This window comes from Nicotiana tabacum, chromosome 3 (genome assembly GCF_000715075.1).
Source record: "Nicotiana tabacum cultivar K326 chromosome 3, ASM71507v2, whole genome shotgun sequence".
NCBI lineage: Eukaryota > Viridiplantae > Streptophyta > Magnoliopsida > Solanales > Solanaceae > Nicotiana > Nicotiana tabacum.
In genome coordinates, this window is record NC_134082.1 from 83,087,786 (window position 1) to 83,110,756 (window position 22,971).

The 22,971-nt window shown below is 37.6% G+C and overlaps 2 protein-coding genes across 2 annotated transcripts; both read left to right on the plus strand.

Annotated features, from left to right (window-relative positions):
- The first annotated feature begins 1,956 nt into the window (after positions 1-1,956).
- On the plus strand, positions 1,957-6,156 carry LOC142176513 (uncharacterized). Its single transcript, XM_075244444.1, has 4 exons — positions 1,957-2,482; positions 2,621-3,176; positions 4,431-5,433; positions 5,992-6,156. The coding sequence occupies exons 1-4, from the start codon at positions 1,957-1,959 to the stop codon at positions 6,154-6,156; spliced, it is 2,250 nt and encodes a 749-aa protein (XP_075100545.1).
- A 13,222-nt stretch (positions 6,157-19,378) lies between these two features.
- Positions 19,379-20,383, plus strand: LOC107811152 (uncharacterized). Its single transcript, XM_016636031.2, has one exon. The coding sequence runs from the start codon at positions 19,379-19,381 to the stop codon at positions 20,381-20,383; it is 1,005 nt and encodes a 334-aa protein (XP_016491517.2).
- The last annotated feature ends 2,588 nt before the right edge of the window (positions 20,384-22,971 follow it).

The window sequence follows — 22,971 nt, forward strand, 5'->3', positions numbered from 1 at the left end:
TGGGACTAAGAAAGCTGATATACCAATAATATACAACACTAATGTGATCGATCGAACACTGATCTTTTTCTTTCTTTCTTTCTTTTTTGTGAAACAAAAAGCCCCTTATAGTATGGAGCACCTTCCTAGGTTAATTTGTCTGTTGAGATTAGTTGTTCTCTTTCTGAGGTTGGATTACAACTTAGGAGAATGAGAACCTTCTAACTAGTCGATTTTTTAAGTTTGCACCGCAGCATATGGTATATATTCCTACGTAAGGGTCCTTCCTACGAATCAAATAATTGTAATGTAGTTCTCGCTCCCGATTACTTTTGCGCGCCTCACAGAGTCATACTAATTTGATAGTAACTCATGGTTTAGGTTTTCACTTCATACTATTTTTAATTTTATCCTTTGGTTTTAGTAGAATGGATGGGCTAGCAGCATATTCAACGCTATCTCGTGCTTTTTCCGCCCTCTTTATTTTACTTTTATTTGTAAAAATATACTTATATTTTAAATATACACTCTAATTACTTAAAGGACCGTCTAATTATTAATATTAATTCATTTATTTAAAGTCACATTCGTCTTTATATTATGTAATAATTTCAAAGACCTCCTCTAAATTTTATTTCGTAACACCAATTAGTTGGGTATATGATATGAGATATTACCAGCTCATTGTGACCGGGTACGGCCGAGTTCTTTTCGAGGCCATGTATGTTATTACTAAGTCCTTTTAAAGGCTGGTACGATCGAGTCCTCTTGAGGCCTAGTATGACCGAGACCTGTTGAAGCGGGGTACAACTGAGCCCTCTTGAGACCGGGTACGATGTGATGAGATATGAAACTTTACCGAGTCTTGTTGAACTCTGGTACAACCGAGTCCTGTTGAAGTCGGGTACAACCGAGAGCGCTCTTGAGGCTGGGTACGGTATGATTTAATTTGTTCTACAAGCAGCTTAATACTATATTGTATGGCCTCATTGAATGGCTTGATTTTTACAAAATATGCATATACTTTTGTTCATGGTTACAACAGTTGTATGACCTCAACGGCTTCTTTTAGAGTCCGGGTGAATTGTTGTATTCATTTTTCTTGTACTATATCTTTTGTTTTCACATGCCTCACATATTTGGTACATCTTTCGTACTGATGCCCTTGTTTCTGAGGTGTTGTGTTCATGCCCACGGGTATAGATAGATCGGGTGACATACCTCCTCAGATGATGCCCATCTTAGTTGTGTAAGATAGTTTGTTATTGACAAGTTGGAAGTGAGACGTTTCTTACTCGTACCGTGCCTGTTAGCCTCGGAACTGGTCATTATGAAATAGCGCATAACATGCACGAGATTGACTCAACAGGTACGAGTTTGTCTCAACAGGCACGAGATTGTCTCAACAGGCATGAGACTGACTCAACAGGCACGAGATTGTCTCAACAGGCACGAGACTGACTCAACAGGCACGAGATTGTCTCAATAGGCACGAGACTGACTCAACAGACACGAGATCCTAGAGTTAATTATTTATTTGAATTTTAAATTCAAAATTCGAATAAATAGTCGTGTCTGTTTGTGAAACAAGACATCCTATCAGAAAGGGTCTGTTGGTTGCCTATAAATACACAAGAATTCCAACGAAGTGAATATAGAAAATCACAAGTGTTACTGCATGCTTTGTTGTATCCTGAAGAGAATCGTTTTGTATTTTCCCTAAATTAGTATACAGGCGATAACTCTTTAAGGACAGTCGATTTTCACGCCTCAAAGCCAATTTTGTTTATTATTTTTCTAACAATCTTAAAGAGTTATTCTGCTATGGAGAAATTGATGTCTGTTGTTGAGAATCCGAAGGAGTTCATCAAACTTGATCGCTTTGATGGAACGAACTTTACCCGTTGGAGAGACAAGATGATATTCTTGTTGTCCGCCCTCAATATCTACTATGTTCTTGATTCTGCCTTGCCTCCGATGCCTGAGCCCACATCAGAAGATTCTGACGTAGTCAAGGAAGAAAGGAAGAAACGAGAACATGATGAACTGTTGTGTCGCGGCCATATTCTGAATACTTTGACAGATCGACTCTATGATCTTTACTGCAATCTGAAGTCACCAAGAGAGATTTGGACTGCTCTACAAACTGCATACCAGAATGAAAAACGAGGTATTGACAAATTCCTGGCTCTGCAGTACTTTAAATTTAAAATATTTGATATTAGGCCTATAATGGATCAGATTCATGAACTGCAAATCTTAGTATCAAAACTAAGTGATCTTGAAGTTAAAATTCCTGATGCACTTCAAATAGGTGCTATTCTTTCGAAATTGCCTTCCTCTTGGAATGACTATAGAAAGAAAATCCTACATTCTATGGATAAAATGACTGTGGAACAATTTCGTACTCACATTCAAATTGAAAGTGAGACTCGTGCTCGTGATGTTATTAGTCAGCCTTCGAGTTCCGCAGTCAATTTTGTCAGTCAGAATGGTTCAGGAAGTGGGAACAAACATCTGAAAGTTTCCAAAAAGTCTTCTTTTAAAAAGAGAAAGAACTTTAGTTGTCATCATTGTGGAAAGAAAGGCCATATGATTCGGGACTGCAGATATAGAAAGGCATGAATAAATTTCAATGCAGGCAATACCGAAAAGTCTAGAAAGATTGAAAAATCTGGAAATTCTGAAAAGGCAAACATAGTGGAAAATTCTACCCAAGGACTGGTTGCCATGGTTTCCGCAATGCAAATTGGTATGGTCACAGAGTTGAATGTGGCTACCGCTGCTACAAATACTCAAGACTGGTGGCTAGATTCGGGTGCTACTATTCATGTCTGTTATGACAAGAAGATTTTCAAGACATATGCAGAAGTGCAGGATTCTGAACAAGTCTTGATGGGAAACCATGTTGCGGCAGATGTTGCTGGAAAAGGAAGTATTGAGATTAACTTCACATCTGGCCAGAAGTTGACGTTACTGAATGTGTATCATGTTCCTGATATGAAGAAAAACTTAATGTCCGCTGCTTTGCTGTCAAAGAAAGGCTTCAAGATAGTTATTGAGTCTGATCATGTAATAGTGTCTAAGAATGGTGTTTTTGTTGGAAAAGGCTATAACTGTAACGACATGTTCAAATTGAGTATTAATGAAATAAATTATGTTTCTGCTTACATCGTTGAGTCTGATTCTTGTTTATGGCATGCTAGACTAGGACATTTAAATTTTGGCTCCTTGAATTATATGTCCAAAAATGGTTATATCTCATGTAAAACTCAACATATAAAATGTGAAATTTGCATACAAGCAAAGATGACAAAGAAACCATTTCGTAAAGTTGAAAGATCTACAGAACTATTAGATTTATTACATTCAGACTTGTGTGAATTAAATGGAGAATTAACTAGAGGAGGCAAAAGATATTTTATTACTTTTATAGACGACTTCTCTAGATTTACATATGTTTACCTACTTAGAACTAAGGACGAAGCTTTTCAAAAGTTTAAAGAATACAAGTCTATTGTGGAAAATCAAAGGAGTAGGAAAATTAAAATTATTCGAAGTGATAGAGGCGGAGAATATTTTCCTAACGAATTTAATAAGTTCTGTGAAGAGCATGGCCTAATACATCAAATGAGTGCCCCTTATACTCCTCAACAAAATGGGTTAGCGGAAAGAAAAAATAGAACTTTGGTGGATATGGTTAATGCTATGTTACTTAATGCACATTTGCCACATAATTTATGGGGTGAAGCACTACTAACTGCATGTTATATTTTAAATAGAGTGCCTTCAAAGAGTATGCATATTTCGCCTTATGAGCTTTGGAATGGTAGAAAACCAAATTTAAATTATTTTAAAGTGTGGGGGTGTATATCCTATTATAGAGTACCTGACCATCAAAGAACAAAATTGGGTCCTAGAGGAATTAAAAGTGTTTTTATAGGATATGCACAACACTCCAAAGCTTATAGACTGCTAGATCTAGAATCTAATGTCATTATAGAATCTATACATGTTGAATTTATTGAAAATAGATTTATAAGTGACAATGTTGATGAAATGACTGAAATAAATGGAAAACGTATTGATGCTAATAAATTGTCGCTTTCTGAAATTATTAAAACTAAGGAAAGAAGTGATGATATGTAGATAGAACCAAGGAAAAGCCAAAGAATAAGAAAGGAAAAACATCTTGGTTCTGATTTTATTTCTTCACAATCTATAGTATTTCTTGTTGAAGGAGATAGGACAAACGTTTGTAATCAAATTCCAATTGTATTAAATGTTGAAGAAGACCCAAAGACGTTTCAAAAAGCAATGTCTTCTAGAGACGCTGCTTTTTGGAAAGAGGCCATTAATGATGAAATGGACTCAATTATATCCAACAACACTTGGGTTTTGGTTGATCTTCCTCTTGGATCAAAACCTATAGGTTGTAAGTGAGTCTTTAGGAGAAAGTACAATACAGATGGTTCTGTCCAAACCTTCAAAGCGTTAGTTGCAAAAGGTTTCACTCAAAAGGAAGGCATAGACTATTTTGATATATATGCTCCTGTTGCAAGAATAACATCGATTAGAGTCCTTTTATCCTTGGACTCTATCTATGATCTTTACGTACATCAAATGGCTGTTAAAACAACCTTTTTAAATGGGAACCTTAGTGAAGAAATATATATGCAACAACCTGAAGGATTTGTTCTTCCGGGAAACGAGAAGAAAGTTTGTAAATTGATAAAGTCTCTTTATGGTCTTAAACAAGCGCCTAAACAGTGGCATGAAAGATTTGATAGTGTAATACTATCAACCGGATTCGTACATAATAATGCAGACAAGTGCATTTACTCTAAATTTACAAAAGAATATGGAGTAATAATTTGTTTATATGTCGATGACATGCTGATTTTTGGTACGAATCTACAAGGAATTACCGAGACCAAAAGGTATCTAACCTCAGTTGTTAAAATGAAGGATTTAAATGAAGTTGATACTATTTTGGGAATCAAGGTCAAAAGAGATAACAAGCAAGTGACTTTGTCACAAGCACATTATATAGATAAAATCCTTACTAAATTCAGTCATTTAGGAATAAAGGGGTATAATACTCCTTATGATTCTAGTGTTAAGCTAACTTTAAATACTGGAAGAGCAGTAGCACAGTTGGAGTATGCAAGTGCGATAGGCAGTATGATGTATGCAATGCATTGCACTAGACCCGACATTGCATTTGCTATTTGTAAACTTTCAAGGTTTACCAGTAATCCAAGTAATGATCATTGGAAAGCAATAAGTATAGTACTTGGATATTTAAAATATACAAAGCACTTAGGTATTTGCTATAATGGTTTTCCTAATGTATTAGAGGGATATTCTGATGCAAGTTGGATTACAAGTGTTAATGATAATAAATCCACATCAGGATGGATATTTACTCTAGGTGGTGGAGCCATTAGTTGGGCATCTAAGAAACAAACATGTATTTCCCATTCTACTATGGAATCTGAATTTATTGCATTAGCAGCTGCTGGAAAAGAAGCAGAATGGCTGAGGAATATGTTACTTGATATAAAGTTGTGGCCACAACCTATGCCAGCCATTTCCATATTCTGTGATAGTGAGACTACAATGTGTGTTGCTCACAATAAAATATATAATGGGAAATCGAGACATATAAGCTTGAGACATGCTTATATAAGAGAATTAATTACAAATGGAGCTATAGCTATAATATATGTGAGATCAAATAAGAATTTGGCTGATCCACTTACGAAGCCATTAGGTAGAGATGTAGTACACCAAACTTGTGGAGAGATGGGGCTGAGACCCTTAAATTAAATACAAGGAATAGGAACCCCACTTTGAGTTAGTATACACTCTAACAATATAAGTTCAATGGGTAATAACAAGTTACTTGTATTGTTTAAGCACTGATCTCCTCTTTAGGAGCCCTAATTCTAATGTACTACTTACTGTTATATGACGAGTTAAGGAGTTGTTAAATGCTTGTTATAACAGGGGCATAAAGACAAACTCCAAAGTGCATACTGTTACATGAAGATGTTGATTAATCTTAATGGAATTATTAATGTCTGGAGTAACAGGGACATATTAACTAATTTCACCTATATGAAAATTGAAGTGGTGCCGCTTCTAGCAAGATTTAAAGGGTTGATCTTGTAAATATTCATGAATTCAGGATGAGCACATGGCCGTAAACGTGCTAAAGCAAATACTGGATTTTCTAAGCTACTAGATAACGCTGTGTGTGTGGTATTTTCGGTTTTGGCACAAGGATTTGTGGTTCAAATCTTAAGATACCATTAATTTCGTCAAAACTTTAAAATACTTACACTAAAGGAAGGTTCAAATCTGTAAAAGATACTTTCAATTATTCACAAGTGTTATGAAGTGAAATAACAAACTAGTGGGGGATTGTAAGATAGTTTGTTATTGGCAAGTTGGAAGTGGGACGTTTCTTACTCGTACCGTGCCTGTTAGCCTCGGAACTGATCATTATGAAATAGCGCATAACAGACACGAGATTGACTCAACAGGCACGAGTTTGTCTCAACAGGCACGAGATTGACTCAGCAGGTACGAGTTTGTCTCAACAGGCACGAGATTGACTCAACAGGTACGAGTTTGTCTCAACAGGCACGAGATTGTCTCAACAAGCACGAGACTGACTCAACAGGCATGAGATTGTCTCAATAGGCACGAGACTGACTCAACAGACACGAGATCCTAGAGTTAATTATTTATTTGAATTTTAAATTCAAAATTCGAATAAATAGTCGTGTCTGTTTGTGAAACAAGACATCCTATCAGAAAAGGTCTGTTGGTTGCCTATAAATACACAAGAATTCCAACGAAGTGAATATAGAAAATCACAAGTGTTACTGCAGGCTTTGTTGTATCCTGAAGAGAATCGTTTTGTATTTTCCCTAAATTAGTATACAAGCGATAACTCTTTAAGGACAGTCGATTTTCATGCCTCAAAGCCAATTTTGTTTATTATTTTTCTAACAAGTTGTTGGTTGTCTCACCCCACTTCTACGGAGTTTCCATGCAAGAGTAGATAGGTACTATTGTGAATAATTTTGGCACTTCGGGTACGACGAGGCCCTGTCCCAACCTATGTATGTACTATGATACTCTTAGAGGCTTGTATACTAATGCTCAGTGTGTATACGTATTGTTATGGCCTTTTCGTCCTTGGTACTATGTATATATTTCGTGTTGGGGCCCATATGCCTGTAGGTTATTTTGCATTTTTATTTTTATTATGCTGTTTGGAGGCCTTATCGGCTCAAGTTCCTTGGTGGAGGACCTAAGTACTACAGTTGGTTTGCATGGGCCTTCAGGCGTAGTGTGTCGGCCACACCCCCAAGATTGGGGTGTGACAATGATTCGACTAGTGAAACTAACCATAATGGAACGAATCAACTCCAAGTCTGATGGAAAGAAATGCTCGGCATGCGAGAAGTCCTACTCCTGATAATTTGGATGATGAGTCTGTAGTTGATATCATGAAGGTTTTGAGAGCGCAACAAGGAAAAATTATGAACCACCTCTCAAGACAAGACTGGATAATGACCTAACTTCAACAAGCAATATCGGCGGTCTCGAATAATTCAAATGGTGGAGTTCGAGCCCGTCTTGGCTTACCCACAATGCAAACGGTTCTTGGAACCGATAACATAACTTCAGTGGGGAAGTTTAGATCGGATAGTAAGTAGACAGGCGATATAGGCAATGGATCCGGAAATAAAAACACCACAAATGATCCTTTCAGGGCTGAATTCATGATGTGTATGAGAGAAATATACATAAATGGATCAAAATTGAAATTTATTATTTTAGTTAATAAATGGCGATAATGATACCCCATAAATATGAGGACACGCATTTTAAAAAATTACCTATTTTCAAATTCAAGTTTGAGTTTATTCAAATGTTTCTGCTGATCATGTGCTAAAGAAAGCATTCTAATCAACACGCTTTAGTTAATCATTTACTATGAGACCATGTCGTATTAATAGTTTAAGTTACTACACAAAAATCATTGCCATGTAAAAGATTTACGATAAGATCATATGAATGAATATGCAAAAAGAAAAGAAGTTAAAATATGTCCTCTTCATAGACTCTTAGAGATTGTATGGATAATTTCATGATGGCATACTCCAAACCTTTGGAATAAGGTATAAGCCACTGGCAGAAGCTTGTGCATTATTATTTGGCATCAATTAGTGCATACAAAGAGGTCACAATCTTATCATTGGTGAAACTGATTTATTACTCCTGCAAAATTGTGCCACTGGTACTTGACCTTCTCTGCGGAGGATTGCCAATAACGTAAGACAGGTAAAAACCTTGGTGCAAGACAATGGGATAATCATCAGACATTACTTCGGGGAAGCAAACAAAGTTGTTAATGGAATGGCTTCCTTGAGCCACAAGTGTGGTACAATTTACATTAACATTATTTTTGATACCTTACCTTGACAGGTTAAAGGTTTATTTAACACTGACAGATGGAATCTTCCTACTTTTCAAGTGAAGAAGAGAAAACCAAGTAAGTTTGTATATGCGCCCTCTTATTATACTAGCTTTATTGCCACATTTTGCTATTTTGTTTTAAGGGAAGTAGGTTATTTTACTACTGGCTGTTTATCTCTATCTACTCTTTTAAATAAAGCATGGATACACCCTCCTTCTTCAATTGTAGCTTCTTCAAAAATGGCGATAAAATCGTGACACGTTTAAGGAAAAAATAGTCGAAACCACAAAAATTAATTAAAATCAAATATAGTAGAAAATCAATCTTTTCCTCTAAATGAACACAACCTACTTATCTGCACCAAGTATTTATATAAAATTAAACAAATTTTATATGCATATTTATCATTAACATTAAGTGTTAGTATGTATTTTTTGTATTAATTTTTAATTTAGTAAATTAAACTAATTGATTTGATATAACACGAGATGTCGTATGTAGAGACACCGTCATAATGTCAGTCCCTCACTGTAAAATTATACTGCGTAATACATAAATTTATTTCATGTATATATTTTACTATAAATTTATCTTTTGTGCCATAACAGGTTTGGATGGTTGTTACCCACCATTTCATAATGTATTGTATTATTTTGAGTATATAATGTTTGGATAGATTGTATTGTTTGATATTATTTAATAATATTTTATTATTTGGTTTGACTGTATGGTATTGTACTGTAATTGATAAATGTAATGACCCGACCGATCATTTTGAGGGTTGTAGCCCCATTCCCCCTTTTTACTACTTATTTTATGTTTAATAGCTGTTATGTGACTTGTCGGGGTAGTCGGTTCGGGCCCGGAGGGATTTCGAAATGAATTGAGATACTTAGTCTCAAGGTTGAAAGCTTAAGTTGAAAAGGTTGAGCGGATGTTGACTTATATATAAACAACTCCGGAATAGAGTTTGGATGGTTTCGTTAGCTCTGTTGGGTGATTTTAGATTTAGGAGCGAGTCTGTATTGTGATTTGGAGGTCCGTAGTGGAATTAGGCTTGAAATGACAAAAGTTGAAAATTTGGAAGTTTGACCGAGAGTGGTCTTTGTGGTTACCGGGCTCGGATTGGGGCTCCGGAAGTTAGAGTAGGTTCGTGGTGTAATTTGTGACTTTTGTGGAAATACTGGGATCCATCGGACGTGATTTGATAGGTTTCGACATCGTTTGTAGAAGTTAGAATTTCCTTAGTTTCAATAGGCTTGAATTGGGGTGCGATTCGTATTTTTGATGTTGTTTGATGTGATTTGAGGGCTCAACTAAGTTCGCATGATGTTTTGGAACTTGATGGTATGTTTTGTTGAGGTCCCGGGGGTCTCGGGTGAGTTTCAGATGGTTAACATATCGAATTTGGACTTGATGTTATGGCTGAAGATTTTCTGGTGTCTGTACCTGGTTTCCTTATACGCGATAGCGTGGATAGGTCCGCGATCGCGTAGGCTTGTTTGGGACAGTGGTGATTTTTCCCTATGCGTTCGCGAGTGATGGTACGTGTTGGCTTAGGTTTGGCTAACTTGTACGTCGCGAAACGCGTAGGCATTGCCGTGTTTGCGAAGAGGTGAGGTTGCAACTGGGTATCACGCGTTTGTGTTTCGCGATCGCATGAGGTGAGACGCGATCGCGTAGGTTGGAGAAACCTGTGGTACGCGTTCGCGTGGTGGTCTCTGCGTTCACGCAAGGTAAGCTAGAGGGGAAGACAATTTTGTGCTACGTGAACGCGGGAAAATGGTCGCGTTCGCCATGAAGGATAACTAGGCAAAACTTTAAATATTTCAAAACGAGGGTTTGAATTCATAACACAAAATTGATTTTGGGAGCTTGGTGGTAGGCGATTTTTAGAGATATTTTCACGTGAGTGATTGGGGTAAGTGATTCTTACCTAATTTTGGTTAATTTCCATGATTATGGCTTTGATTTCATTGTTAAATTTGTGATTTAGGATGAAAAATTGTGAAAAGTGGAGAAAAGTTCTTAGGCTAATTTTTGAGGTTTTGATCAAAATTTTAGTATCGGATTTTTGTAATTTTTGTACGGGTGGACTCGTTGTCGAATGAGCGTTTTGATTTTGTGATTTTTTACCCGATTTCGAGACGTGGGCCCAAGGATCGACTTTTAAATTGACCTTTTGATTTTAGATTTAGAGCTTAGTATTTTCTTATGGAATTGATTCCTCTAGCTCGTGTTGATTGTATTGAATTGTTTGTGGCTAGATTCGAGGCATTCAAAGGCCGTTTTACCAGGTAAGGGTGTGTTGGAGTAGAGGTTTGCACTGTCTGAGGTAAGTAACACTTCTAAACTTTGCGCGGTTCAAAACCCTGAATTATGTGTATATGATTGGTGTTGAGGTGATGCACGTGCCAAGTGACGGGCGTGTGGTCGTGCACCGTGAGAGCTGTGACCTGGTCGATTCCATGGAATTGTATAGTGGATTTATCTTGTTGATATCCATGTTTTCATTATGTGCTAAAGCAATTGAGCTACCAATCATGCTAGAAATCATGTTTAGGCTATTGCTGGTACTGTTGAGACCCATAATGGTCATTTCCTTGCTGTTAACTTATTGATTACATTGAAATTTCGTACTCAGTCATATTTATTCATTGCATATCATATCTCAGTCTCCGTTGCTATTTATTGCTATATCATATCATCATTCTTAGGCTAGTTTCACGACATTGTGAGCTCAGAGAGAGAGACTGGAGAGATTGATGACTGAGTGAGGTCGAAAGCCTGATTATCATTGACATTTATGGGACCGGGCTACACGCCGCAACATATTTTATTGATTTATGCTTGGATCTGGCTTATGATAGTGCTTGGCTGAAGGACCCCCATCTGGAGTCTGTATACACCCCCAGTGAGCGCAGTTGATTTATATTGAGGGATGGATCTTTCCTGGACATGGATCTTGTTCGAATCATTTATTTCTGGGGATGGATATTCCCTTGGGCTACATTGGCCTTATACAATACCGAATGACTGATTGTCAGTTGATGTATATGTATATGGGATGGATCTCCCTTGGACTGGATTGGCCATATGTAGTACTGAGTGATTGAGTATTTTGAGAGTGTGAGTATACGAGGCTTTCAACATGGTGCATCACATACAACATGTGCATTGACATGTAGATGTAGAGAGGTTATATTCCCCATATCATTCAGAATTTATCCATCTCACTTGTATTTAATTTAACTATTGAACTTGAAAGCATGCCTATATTTCTGTAATGTTATTTCTATATTGAACTATACATGCTGAGTTCATCACCACTTTAAGGCCTAAGGTTGGATTTGTTACTTATTAAGTTAGTTGTACTCATGCTACACCCTGCATCTCATGTGCAGATCCAGGTGCTTCCGGTCACGGTGGCTGTTGAGTTGTGGAGTCCGGATCTTCGGAGATTATCGAGGTAGATTCTTGGCATGCATAGACCTTGACTCTCTTCCTTTATCTTCATTTTATGTTTCAGTTTTATTCTCTAGACGTTGTATTAGACTATATCCCTATATAGATGCTCATGTACTCGGTGATGCCGCAATTTTGGGAGAGATTTTATATTGAGTTGTGATTTCTCATTCTGTTTTAAAAGGTTTTCCTTAAATTTAACTGCTTCTATATCTTTCAAAGCTTTAGAGTGTTGGGAATGTCTGAGTAGTCGGCTTGCCTAGTTCTATGATAGGCGCCATCACGACGGGTTGGTTTTGGGTCGTGACAAGTTGGTATCAGAGCCTAGTTTACATAGGTCGCACGGGTCATGAGCAGGTTTAGTATAGTCTTGCGGATCGGTACAGAGACGTCTGCACTTATCTTCGAGAGGCTACCGAACTCTTAGGAAACTTCACATTCTTGTATTCTTGTCGTGCGAATTTGTTGATTTTGGTAACTAAACTTCTGTTATTTTATTCTCTCACAGATGGTGAGGACACATGCTACCAGACAAGATAGGCAGCCACCAGTACCGCCATCTAGGGCCGTGAGAGTGTAAAGTTGCAGTACGGGCCGCATCAGGGGCAAGGGTGGAGCTCGTACATCTTCTAGAGCAACACCTACAAACCCATCAGTCGCTCCAGCTCAGGAGCAGGTACCAGATACAATTGAGATAGTGGGGCTAGCTCAAGCACCAGTTGTGCCCATCATGATTCCATGCCTTCAGGAGGATTTGGCTCAGATTTTGACTGTGTGCACCAGTCTTGAAGGACTTCAGACATAGCGGTGTCACCACCCCAGCCAGTTGTAGCTGCCTAGGCTCAAACTGATGATGAGCAGAGGATATTGGTGAGATTTGGGAGGCTCCAGCCTCCATAATTTAGCGGGGTTGAGTCAGAGGATGCCTAGGGCTTCTTGGATAAGTGCCAGTAGATTCTTCGCACGACAGGTATTTTGGTGGAGACCAGTGAGGTCTCTTTCACTACTTTTAAGTTTACTGGGATGCCTTCAGATGGTGGGAGGCTTATGAGAGGCGCAAGCCGGTCAGTGCAACACTACTTACATGGCAGGAGTTCTCTGTTCTTTTCTAGGAGAAGTTCGTACCGTAGTCTAGCACAGAGGAGCTGCGCAGACAGTTTGAGCAGCTACGTTCGGAGGGCATGTATATGACTTAGTACGAGATGAGGTTTTTAGAGTTGGCTCGTCATGCAGTTTAGTTGGTTCCCACTGATAGGGAGAGGATTAGAAGGTTCATTGATGGCCTCACATATCAATTGTGGTTGCTTATGATTGGGGAAAGCATGTGTTCCTTCTACTACTATTATGGAATAATAAATGTAGAAAGTAAAGAACACAAGTATTTTTACGTGGAAAACACCCGACTCAAAAGGTGAAAAAAACCACGACCTACTACTCAGTAGAATTTTCCCCAATACTTTACTAAATCACTGAGCCAAAACAACATTTACAAAACATTTTGTAAACCTAAGGATTACCTCTAATCCCGTTGTAGCAACCAACCTCTAACTATTGTGATTACTTCAAGTTAACTCTAACTTGAATACTCAAAGTACTTATTACAATTGCTTTTAGATAAAGCTGAAAGGTACAATATGAATACACCTACTACAATTGAACTAGAAATAAAGAAAGACACATAAAACTCTTTATGGAGCTGGTTCTTCAATCTGGTTCATGTAGCTTCAGGTTTGCACACTTGAATCACACACGAACTACTTGCAAAAAGCCTTGCTATTTTGCTCTCAATTCACGTTTAACTTTTGCATTTTTGTGCAACACTTGTAAAGTGAGAAGATCCTGCAATTTATAGAGTTGGTAGATGAAGAAATAACTAGAATTCTAATACTACTCTGCCTTGGAGGAAGAGTTCTAGTTGATTTCAACTTCTAACTCCTTCCCTATCTTGGATAGTGTTCTCTTTGATTAAGGAGTCCTTCTCCTTATCAATTGTGCAACCTTTTCGATCAGGAGATACTAAATATACCAATTTAAGCTTATCTACTTCACGTACATCCCACATGCTCGAATCTGCCCGTTTCTATGCACACAAGAGATGGACCTGGTTCATGCCTGAGTTCCTTTGTCAGTTTTCAAAACTAACCTTTACTTAGGCCAACAAATTTCCCCTTTTTGATGATGACAAACTCTGTGCTTTTCATAAGCTTAGGCCTTGTTTCTACTCAGCTCAACATCAACACAATGTTTGAAACATTTTTTCTTTTTATCACTTATCATCAAGGACCAGGTATATTAGGTTACAAACATTATTTGTTCAAAGCTAAACAACACTTATTTAAAGCATAACCTTTTTTCTCCTTTTGGCATCATCGAAAAGTTGCATAAAAAATGTGAGATAACTAGATTTTAAAACTTACTCATGGCCACTAGGGCTACTTCAAATGCAAACATGGATTAATCATCATAGATCAAAGCTAAGAATTTTAACCATCAAAGAAATATAAACAATCAGTTAGAGCAAAAACAGTGAATTTCATTGATGATTGATAAGATTATACTACAAAGCATAAGAACAAATAAAAATACAGAAAACATGAGCAAAATAAACAAAATGTCCCCATATGGTCATTGGTTAATCTACACTAGGCTAGGAAGTTAAGGCTGTGAAGAACTAGGTGCTTGGTTTTTGAATTGGAGGAGTTTCAGCATACCTTGAAGAATGCCATCATTCTTCTCTTTTTCTCTTGCTAGCTCAGTTATGAGAGTATCTCTCTTAGTCTCCACCTCAACCAACCTCTTCTTCAGCCTTTCAATCTCAGCATCCTTAGCACCATTTCTTGCACCAAGGCTCTGACCTTGCTATTCACTGGTACCTTTTGGATGAACTAGGTTCTTTATGAGTGACATTGACTTCATAATCGTAAGCAACCAGAGTATTAACCCAAAAATGATTCATGCTTGTACTAACCTCCTACTTTTCCATATATACATTAAAATATGCAAGCACAGTTGTGAGAATGATGTCATAGGGAATGGTATGAGCTTTGGTGCCATTGATAACTCTATCAAAAAGCTGGATTATAGATTTCAATCACTTTCTTCAGCAGGTTTGCGAGAGTTTCCTCTACAGATGAACCAGGTTCATATCCCCAAACAACCATTGCACCCGCGTCTTTGGTTAAACTCATAGGAGTGGGTGAAGAATTAGCCACTCTTGTCCCCTTTCCCCTCACAGTACTCCTAGCACCCTTACTCTCCTTTTTGTCTTTTTTGTTTTTACCACCAACTTCTCCAGATTCTGTAGTCTCAACACCTGCTATAGATCCTAAAAATATATTCTTAAAATTTGCAGCAACTTTAGAAATTGTCTCAGGAGAAACTTTAGAATCAGAAGATACCTGTTCAGTTTCGGAAGAACCTTTCTTACCCCTGAGTAGCAGACTTAAAAGAATCTAAGTGGTTTAATATGGTCAGGAGTCTTGAACGTAACTGGTTCACTTGTAACAGATAAGTTCAAAAGAACTTTGGTATTTGGTAGAACTCTGCTCATGATTCAAATATAGTTATTTCAAATTATGCAAAGTGTAGAATATACCGTGTTATCTTGATGAACCACTTTCTTCACTGATAATTCTCTTGTGTAAGTCTAAATTTGCCAAAATAGAGAAAATATCATTAGAGATTAATGAGTCATTTTAACACATGGCACAAGAGTATACTATGGAAAGTATGAGACTAAGCAAGATTTAATCTAATTATACACAATTTACATACTTTCTAATCAAATTTTTTCAATGTTTTCATTTTTTTGGTTTAACCCTAATTTCAACCTGTTCCTCTCAAAGTGATCTCTACCTAAGGCTTTTGTGAAGATGTCAGCAATTTGCTTGTCAGTAGCACAAAACTCCACATTGATCAAACCTTTCTCATAGTTGTCCCTCAAAAAATAGTGCCTAACATCTATGTGCTTAGTTATCTTATGAAGAACCGGGTTCTTTGTCATACTAATAGCACTAGTGTTATCACAAAAAATAAGGATGAAACCAACATCAATTCCAAAGTTCAATAATTGTTGTTTGATCCACAACAATTGAGCCTAACATGAAGCAGCAACAACATACTCCGCTTCAGCAGTAGATAAGGCCACTGAATTTTGCTTTTTAGTAGCCCATGACACAAGACATGAACAAAGGAAGTGTGCCATACCTGAGGTGCTCTTCCTATCCACAAGGAACCCTGCATAATTAGCATATCCCACTAGGTTAAAATTACTACCTTTTGGATACCAAAAGGCAAAATTTATTGGTGCCTTTCAAGTATCTCAATATTCTCTTGACAACAGTTAAGTGGGACATCTTTGGATTTGCCTGAAATCGAGCACAAAGACCTATACTGAAAACAATGTCAAGTCTGCTAGCAGTAAGATACAAAAGAGAACCAATCATTCCCCTATACAACTTCTGATCAATAGATGAACCAGGTTCATCTATATCCAATTTCGTGGATGTTGCAATAAGAGTGTCAATTTCTTTCGATGTTCCTTCCTGATTTTATTACTGATGTTGGGTATATTTCTATATGTTTTGATGTTACTTTGCCCATGTTTTAACCGCTTTTTGATGCTATTTGGTGTTAGAAATGCCCAACATGGTTTAATTATTGGGTTTATGACTAATGGAATTGTGTGTGATCATTTAGGGTGTTTGGAGTGCAAAAATATGAAGAAAAGATGCTCCAACTATAGGAGAAGAGGGTGAATGCGTCGCATCCAACCTTGGGAAGAAGGTTACTTGGTGCACCCCTTAGCAGTAAAGTTGGCCCATAGCATCCCCATAGCATCCGCACCTGGGCAAAGCTGAGATGGAGGAACATAGGGTGGATGCTGCATCCACCCTAGCATGCAAAGCTGAGAAGCGGAGGACGAGGTGGATGCGAAGTATCCATCCCAACATCAATCCTTGAAGCAGATTCGGACTAGGATTAGGAGAACTTTGGCCCACGACTTTTGTACGCAATATATAAGCCAAAAACACCTCTTTTAAGTCATCTAACATATTGGGAGAGGAGAAAAAGCCACGACAAAGCTTGGGAACCACGGAATTCGTCTTGAGTTCTTACTTTTTCCTTCTTTTATTGATTTTTATGTATTCTTGGGAATTACTTGAAATTGTTACTATGAGCATGCGTGGCTAAGAAATCTATTGTTCTAGGGTCATGGGTGAAACATGAATGTTGATGTTTGAAGTTTAATTTGACGAAGTTGGTTTTATTATATTGGTTTGTTTATTTAATTCTGTTCTCAATTATTTTGCTGAGTAGCTAACAGTGAAATACTATCTACAAATCTAGAGTTGAACTCGAAAGTGGGAATTCTAGATTGCATATAGAATTAAATAGAGCAAGTTCATGAACCCGGGCATCGGGGAACGGATTCACAATTAGGATAGACATATACCTAATTGTCTTGCTTGGTTGAAATACAGGAAGTATAAATGCATTTTTGTTAATCTTAATTCCATAGACATATAGGTATTAAGTTAGCTTGAATAGGCGAGTAAGGATTTGATAGATTCCTATGAGCAATATCAACCCTGTCAATCAACAATTTAGATAAATTAATTAGTCATTTTAAGCCAAGAATGCAACACGATTGTTAGTTGACCTGTGACCCTGGAATATTCTCTCCTACTGATTGTTATTCAAAATTGCTATTTGTTCGATTGATTTCTAGTTAATTCATTGCTTGATAGTTTTAGGTAGTAAAGTAGTTACTTCTATATTTTGTGAAAAATCTCTTGAATCAATAAGTTAATTGAGTTTGAATCAGTCAATAGTTAATTACAAGTCTTCGTGGGAACGATACTCTACTCACTACTTTATTACTTGACGATCACGTGCACTTGTGTGAGTGCGTTTGGCCACAACAAGTGTTTGGCGCCGTAGCCGGGGACTTAGAAATTAGCTACTTGACCGAGTTAAGCTTTTATTAATTTTTTGTTCAAGCTTAAATTTTCAGTTTACCTGGTTTGTGTTAACACATACTATTCTCTTGAAAGCGGAGGAGTAGAAGCGCAAACAATCTCCTTCCTCTGGATCCTGAAATTGAATTAACACTTCACAGAGTGAGGAGGGAAGTCAAAGATAGAACTAGAATAGAAGGAGAGTTGGACATTATAGTACAACCATAGCCAATAAAGATGGCATGTAACGCAGAATGTGCTGTGATTGAAGCTGCAAGGCCCAATCTTGCTAATATGACTCAGGCTTTTGTGAAGCCTGAGATCACAGGGCATTTTGAACTCAAATAGTACATGGTAAAACTAATTCAGTCCACAGGGAAATATGTGGGTCTATCTCATGAAGACCCGCAGAGGCACATTCAGAATTTCTTGGAAATTACGGACACTTACAATTATCCAAACGTTTCCAAGGACTATGTCAGGCTGACACTTTTCCCATTTTCACTGCTGGAGGAAGCTAAGGAATGGTTGCAAAAGGAGCCCGCGAACTCAATCCACACTTGGGATGATCTAGCAAGGAAATTCTTAATCAAGTTTTTCCCCACTAAGAAGACAAAGTCATTGAGGAGTCAGATTCTTGGGTTCAAACAACGGGATGATGAGACACTTCGTCAAGCGTGGGAAAGATACAAGAAGCTACTCAGAGACTGCCCACATCATTGTCAGACTGATGATGTATTGGGTCACACTTTTGTTGATGGGCTAGACGAGGCATCAAAGATGACTCTTGATTCATCTTGTGGGGGTAGTTGCATGGCTAGACCGTACAGTGAAATCCAACTCTTGCTAAATAACTTCACTACTAATGATCATAATTGGCAAGGAGATGGGGATTCACGAAGGGCAATTAAACAGAAGGCAGTCGGGTTGATTGAGCTTGATGACGTCTCAGCCATGATAGCCAATATAGCAAAATTAGTAAATCAGATGAATAAAATGACAATGCAACAAACACAACAGATGCAACATGTACAACAAATGTCTATTTGCTGCAAACTATGTGGTGACAGTCATATGAGTGACATGTGCCCCACGAATCCTGAATCTATATACTATGTGGGGCAACAGAGCAGAGGTTCAATGAATCTGAATGCACAATATGAGAACACTTACAACCCAAATTGGAAGAATCATCCCAACTTCTCATGGGGTGCAAATTAGCTGCATCAAAATCATTATAGACCCTAAGGAAATTTCAATCAACCTCAGAACCCACCCCAACAAACAGAAGAGAGTACGAATGACTTGATGAAGAAGTTGTTGCTTGAAAATCAACAGCTCAGGACCGATTTTAGAAATCTTAAGAGGCAAATAGGGCAGTTAGCAGCAAATCAAAATACTAGACCTCCTAGAGCTCTCCCGAGTGATACTGAGCCTAATCCTAAGGCTCAAGTCAATGTGGTTACCTTGAGAAATGGAAGAATTAGAAGAAGTTACAGAGAAAAAGAAGTATACAACTAGACCTGAAGGAGAATTAGTTCTTAAACCCGTCGAGGAGAATAAGAAAGAAAAGCCAGAAATTGTGACAAGGCCACCACCTCCATTTCCACAAAGACTTCAAAAGCAAAAAGATGATGCTATGTACAAGAAATTCTTAGATATTTTGAGCCAAGTGCGTGTGAATTTGCCGTTGGTAGAAATTTTGCAGGAAGTGACTAAGTATGCAAGGTATCTTAGGGATATTTTGGCAAACAAGCGAAGACATATAGAGTTTGAAACAGTTGCACTTACTAAAGAGTGCAGTACTAGATTTCAGAGTAAACTTCCTCTTAAGTTGAAGGATCTTGGGTGTTTCACAATTCCTCTGTCTCTCGGGAAACAAGATATTGGTAGAGCCCTGTGTGATTTAAGGGCTAGTATAAATTTGATGCCATCCTCTTTGTTCAAGCAACTTGGATTTGGGGTGCTTAAACCTTCTGCAATCACTTTACAGTTTGTAGATAGGTCATTAGTTATGCCAGAAGGAATTATTGAGGATGTGTTAGTTCGAGTGGGAAAGTTTATTCTTCCTGCTGATTTTATTGTTCTTGATTATGAGGCAGATGAGGAAGTGCCCATTATTATGGGGCGACCATTTTTAGCTACTGGTGGAGCACTTATTGATGTTAGGGAAGGGAATTTGAAGATGAGAGTTAGCGACGAGGAAATCACTTTTAATGTGTACAAGGAACTTAATCTCCCTAAGAATTATGAGGACTTGTGCATGATTGCTGTGGTAGAACTGAAGGGGATAAAACAAAGTCCTTATGCGAATTATAGTGATTCGGATGGGACAACTGAATTGGAGGAAGTGGTGTTGCAAGCTGAGTGTGTAAGGATGATTGAGAAAAGAGCTAGAGATGAAAGAGGAGACCTTCTGAGAGTGAGTAAAAAGGCTAGGCTTAATGGGAGAAAGAAGAAGAGAAAGCGCCCAGCCTGAACAGAGTAGCAGTGTCGTGCCGCGATATTAAATCAGACACTTGTTGGGAGGCAACCCATCTTTACTGTTTTCTTTTAGTTGTTTTTCCTTATTATTGTTGTAGTATTTGCTTTTGTTTTGTAGGATTATAAGAATAGGAAGCGCAGCCATTGGAAGGGTGCAAAAGCGAGTTAGATGGTGAGAACTAAGTGTGGGATGCCACACAAAGGACGATGCCTGGGGAAGTCTGAGTACCTCGTGAGCTGCTATTTCTTCGGCCTTTGGCCTACCAGGGAGTCTCTTTTACTCTCTTGTTATTTACAGTGTGCATTGAAGACATTGCACAATTTTAAGTGTGAGGTGAGGAGATTGTTTGGGTGAGTTTCTGTGCTAGCGTAGCTTAGTAGTTGTTCTTAGTGTAGAGTTTTTGTTTAAAAAAAATAAATAGAAAATTGGACTTTTCCCGATGATGGATCTCCTAGACAGTTTTCTTGAGGGATTAAGGTCCTCAGAAAAGCACAAAAATTTTTTCTTAGCCTTGAGTAGTTAGTAAATGTAACCTATTAGGCAATAATCCCCTTGGTTTTTCTTTGGCCATCGGTTCTTTTCCAAGAGATGAATTTTTGAACCGGGTATTAGTTTTTCAAGACAAGAAGTAGATAGAATCTTGTGTTTTTCTTTTATTTTTGCTGTAATTTTTCCTTTTATTTTTGATGTAATGGCAGAAACCGCGGATCGGAACCTCGACGACACCTTAATCGGCTCTCCACCTCGGTATACTTCATCACTCTTCCTAATTCTAAACTACACGTGGACTGATTCCTTTATAGCCAAGGATATGTAGGCAGCTCAGATACCAAGATTTGGTCACATTCTCTTTTCTTTTAGTTTTTGGTCTCTATAAATAATGATCGGGTCAAAAAACCTGTCTCGTCGTTCTTTGTCTGAAAACTCTTTATGTTTCCAGTCAAAGAGGGGCAGCTGTAGACATGTAATTTTTTACCATTCCCGAGATTTTATACATTTTAGCATTTAAATATTTAGGTTAGGTCTAATATTGCTATTTTAACTAGTTTCGACTCTTTTACTTTATTTTATCACAAAAATAAAAATTACATAAATATTTTCTTTTATTTAGCTAATTGATATTTTATCTAGTTACTTTTAGTTTACCTACCTTTCATAAAAGTCAAAAATACAAAAATAGTTCCACTTTATTTTCAAGAATATTAGTATATTTGGTGGTAATATTATTTTAATTTTCGATGATTTTAATCTAATCCCATTTTTATTTTTATTTTTAGTATGAAATTTGAAAAAATACCAACAATAGTTTCACATTATAATATTACTCATTAGAACTAGTTTTAAATTTTATAGTATAGATTTTATGCTATTTGTAGAATAGGACTAAGATCTTGGGCTAGAATTTGGCCCAAATTTGAATCTTCCACATAAACTCAATTTCCCTTAGCCAAAAAATAACCTATTGTTCCTAAATCCAAGCCCAGGACCCCACCCTAATTTCTCTGAAACCAACGACACCAAGCTTCTTCTTCTAGAACGCTTGAACACGCTAAGCAGACAGTCGAAGACCCATTCCAGTTGTTGCTTCTTCACCTCACACCAAACGACCACCTAACTCCACCAAAGCCCTCACCACAAAAAACCAGCGAACCTCCTGCTTCTTCAACCCTAGAACACACAAATTTGTTGCAACACTAGCCCCACCCGATCTTTACCTTAGAACTGCCGCCAACCCTCTCTCTCTCCCATTTTTCTGTCGCCGGTGAAGTCAGCCACCCTAAGACTCCTTCCTCTCTAGAAACCGGACAGCAGCGAACAATACAGTGAGAGGGAAACCTGGAAAATGAAATGAAGTAGGATTTGACGAGGAGCAATTTTCCAGCGATATACATATTTTTTGGTGACTGCTATACTTGGTTTCTTTGGGATTTCGACCACACTTGTTAGGAGAAAATGTTGTCTATTGGTTCTTTATTTTTCTCGCCGGAAAAATAAACTCAGTCCACTCCTAGTTCGAGTTTTCCGGTGCCGATTCGAGGTCGCCGTTTGAAGTTTTCAGTCTGAGTTCCTAATGTTATTTGTCCTTTTTCCGATCGAAAATAAATGTCTGATTCTTACTCTGCCTTTTGAATGTTTATTGTGATTCTTGTGGATGTTGGGTGAAAATGGAATGCACTCCAATTGTTTTCTATGTTTGATTGTTTGTCTGGAATTTGATTCCTCTATTTAGTCCATTTTTCTGATTTGTAATCTTTATATCTATTAACTGGTTAAACCCCTAATTGATTTCATGAAAATATGATACCAATGGGCTAATGTAATTAAAACTTGTGTGGTTTTGGTCATAGTGACGTTTCAGCAGAAGTTTGTTCCGAAAGATTTGAACAACGTTTTGAGTTAAACAAGTTAATAAAAGAGTATTTGCTGGCATGGAGTTAAAAAGGTTCTGTTAGTAAGAATTGAAGGAAGATTTTTGGCTCAAGATAATTTATGCTGCTATTGTATTCTTGTTTCATTAATCGAACCGCTAGGAGCATGCGTAGGCCGGTTTCACTCGTGTAGGCAAATATTAGGATTTTCCT

Coding starts and splice junctions, on each gene's coding strand:
- LOC107811152 (XM_016636031.2), top strand. CDS start 19,379: ATGGAAGAATTAGAAGAAGTTACAGAGAAAAAGAAGTATACAACTAGA.
- LOC142176513 (XM_075244444.1), top strand. CDS start 1,957: ATGCCTGAGCCCACATCAGAAGATTCTGACGTAGTCAAGGAAGAAAGG. Junction 2,483..2,620: donor CAGTCAGAATGGTTCAGGAA/GTGGGAACAAAC, acceptor ATTTCAATGCAG/GCAATACCGAAAAGTCTAGA. Junction 5,434..5,991: donor GTGGTGGAGCCATTAGTTGG/GCATCTAAGAAA, acceptor TTGTTATAACAG/GGGCATAAAGACAAACTCCA.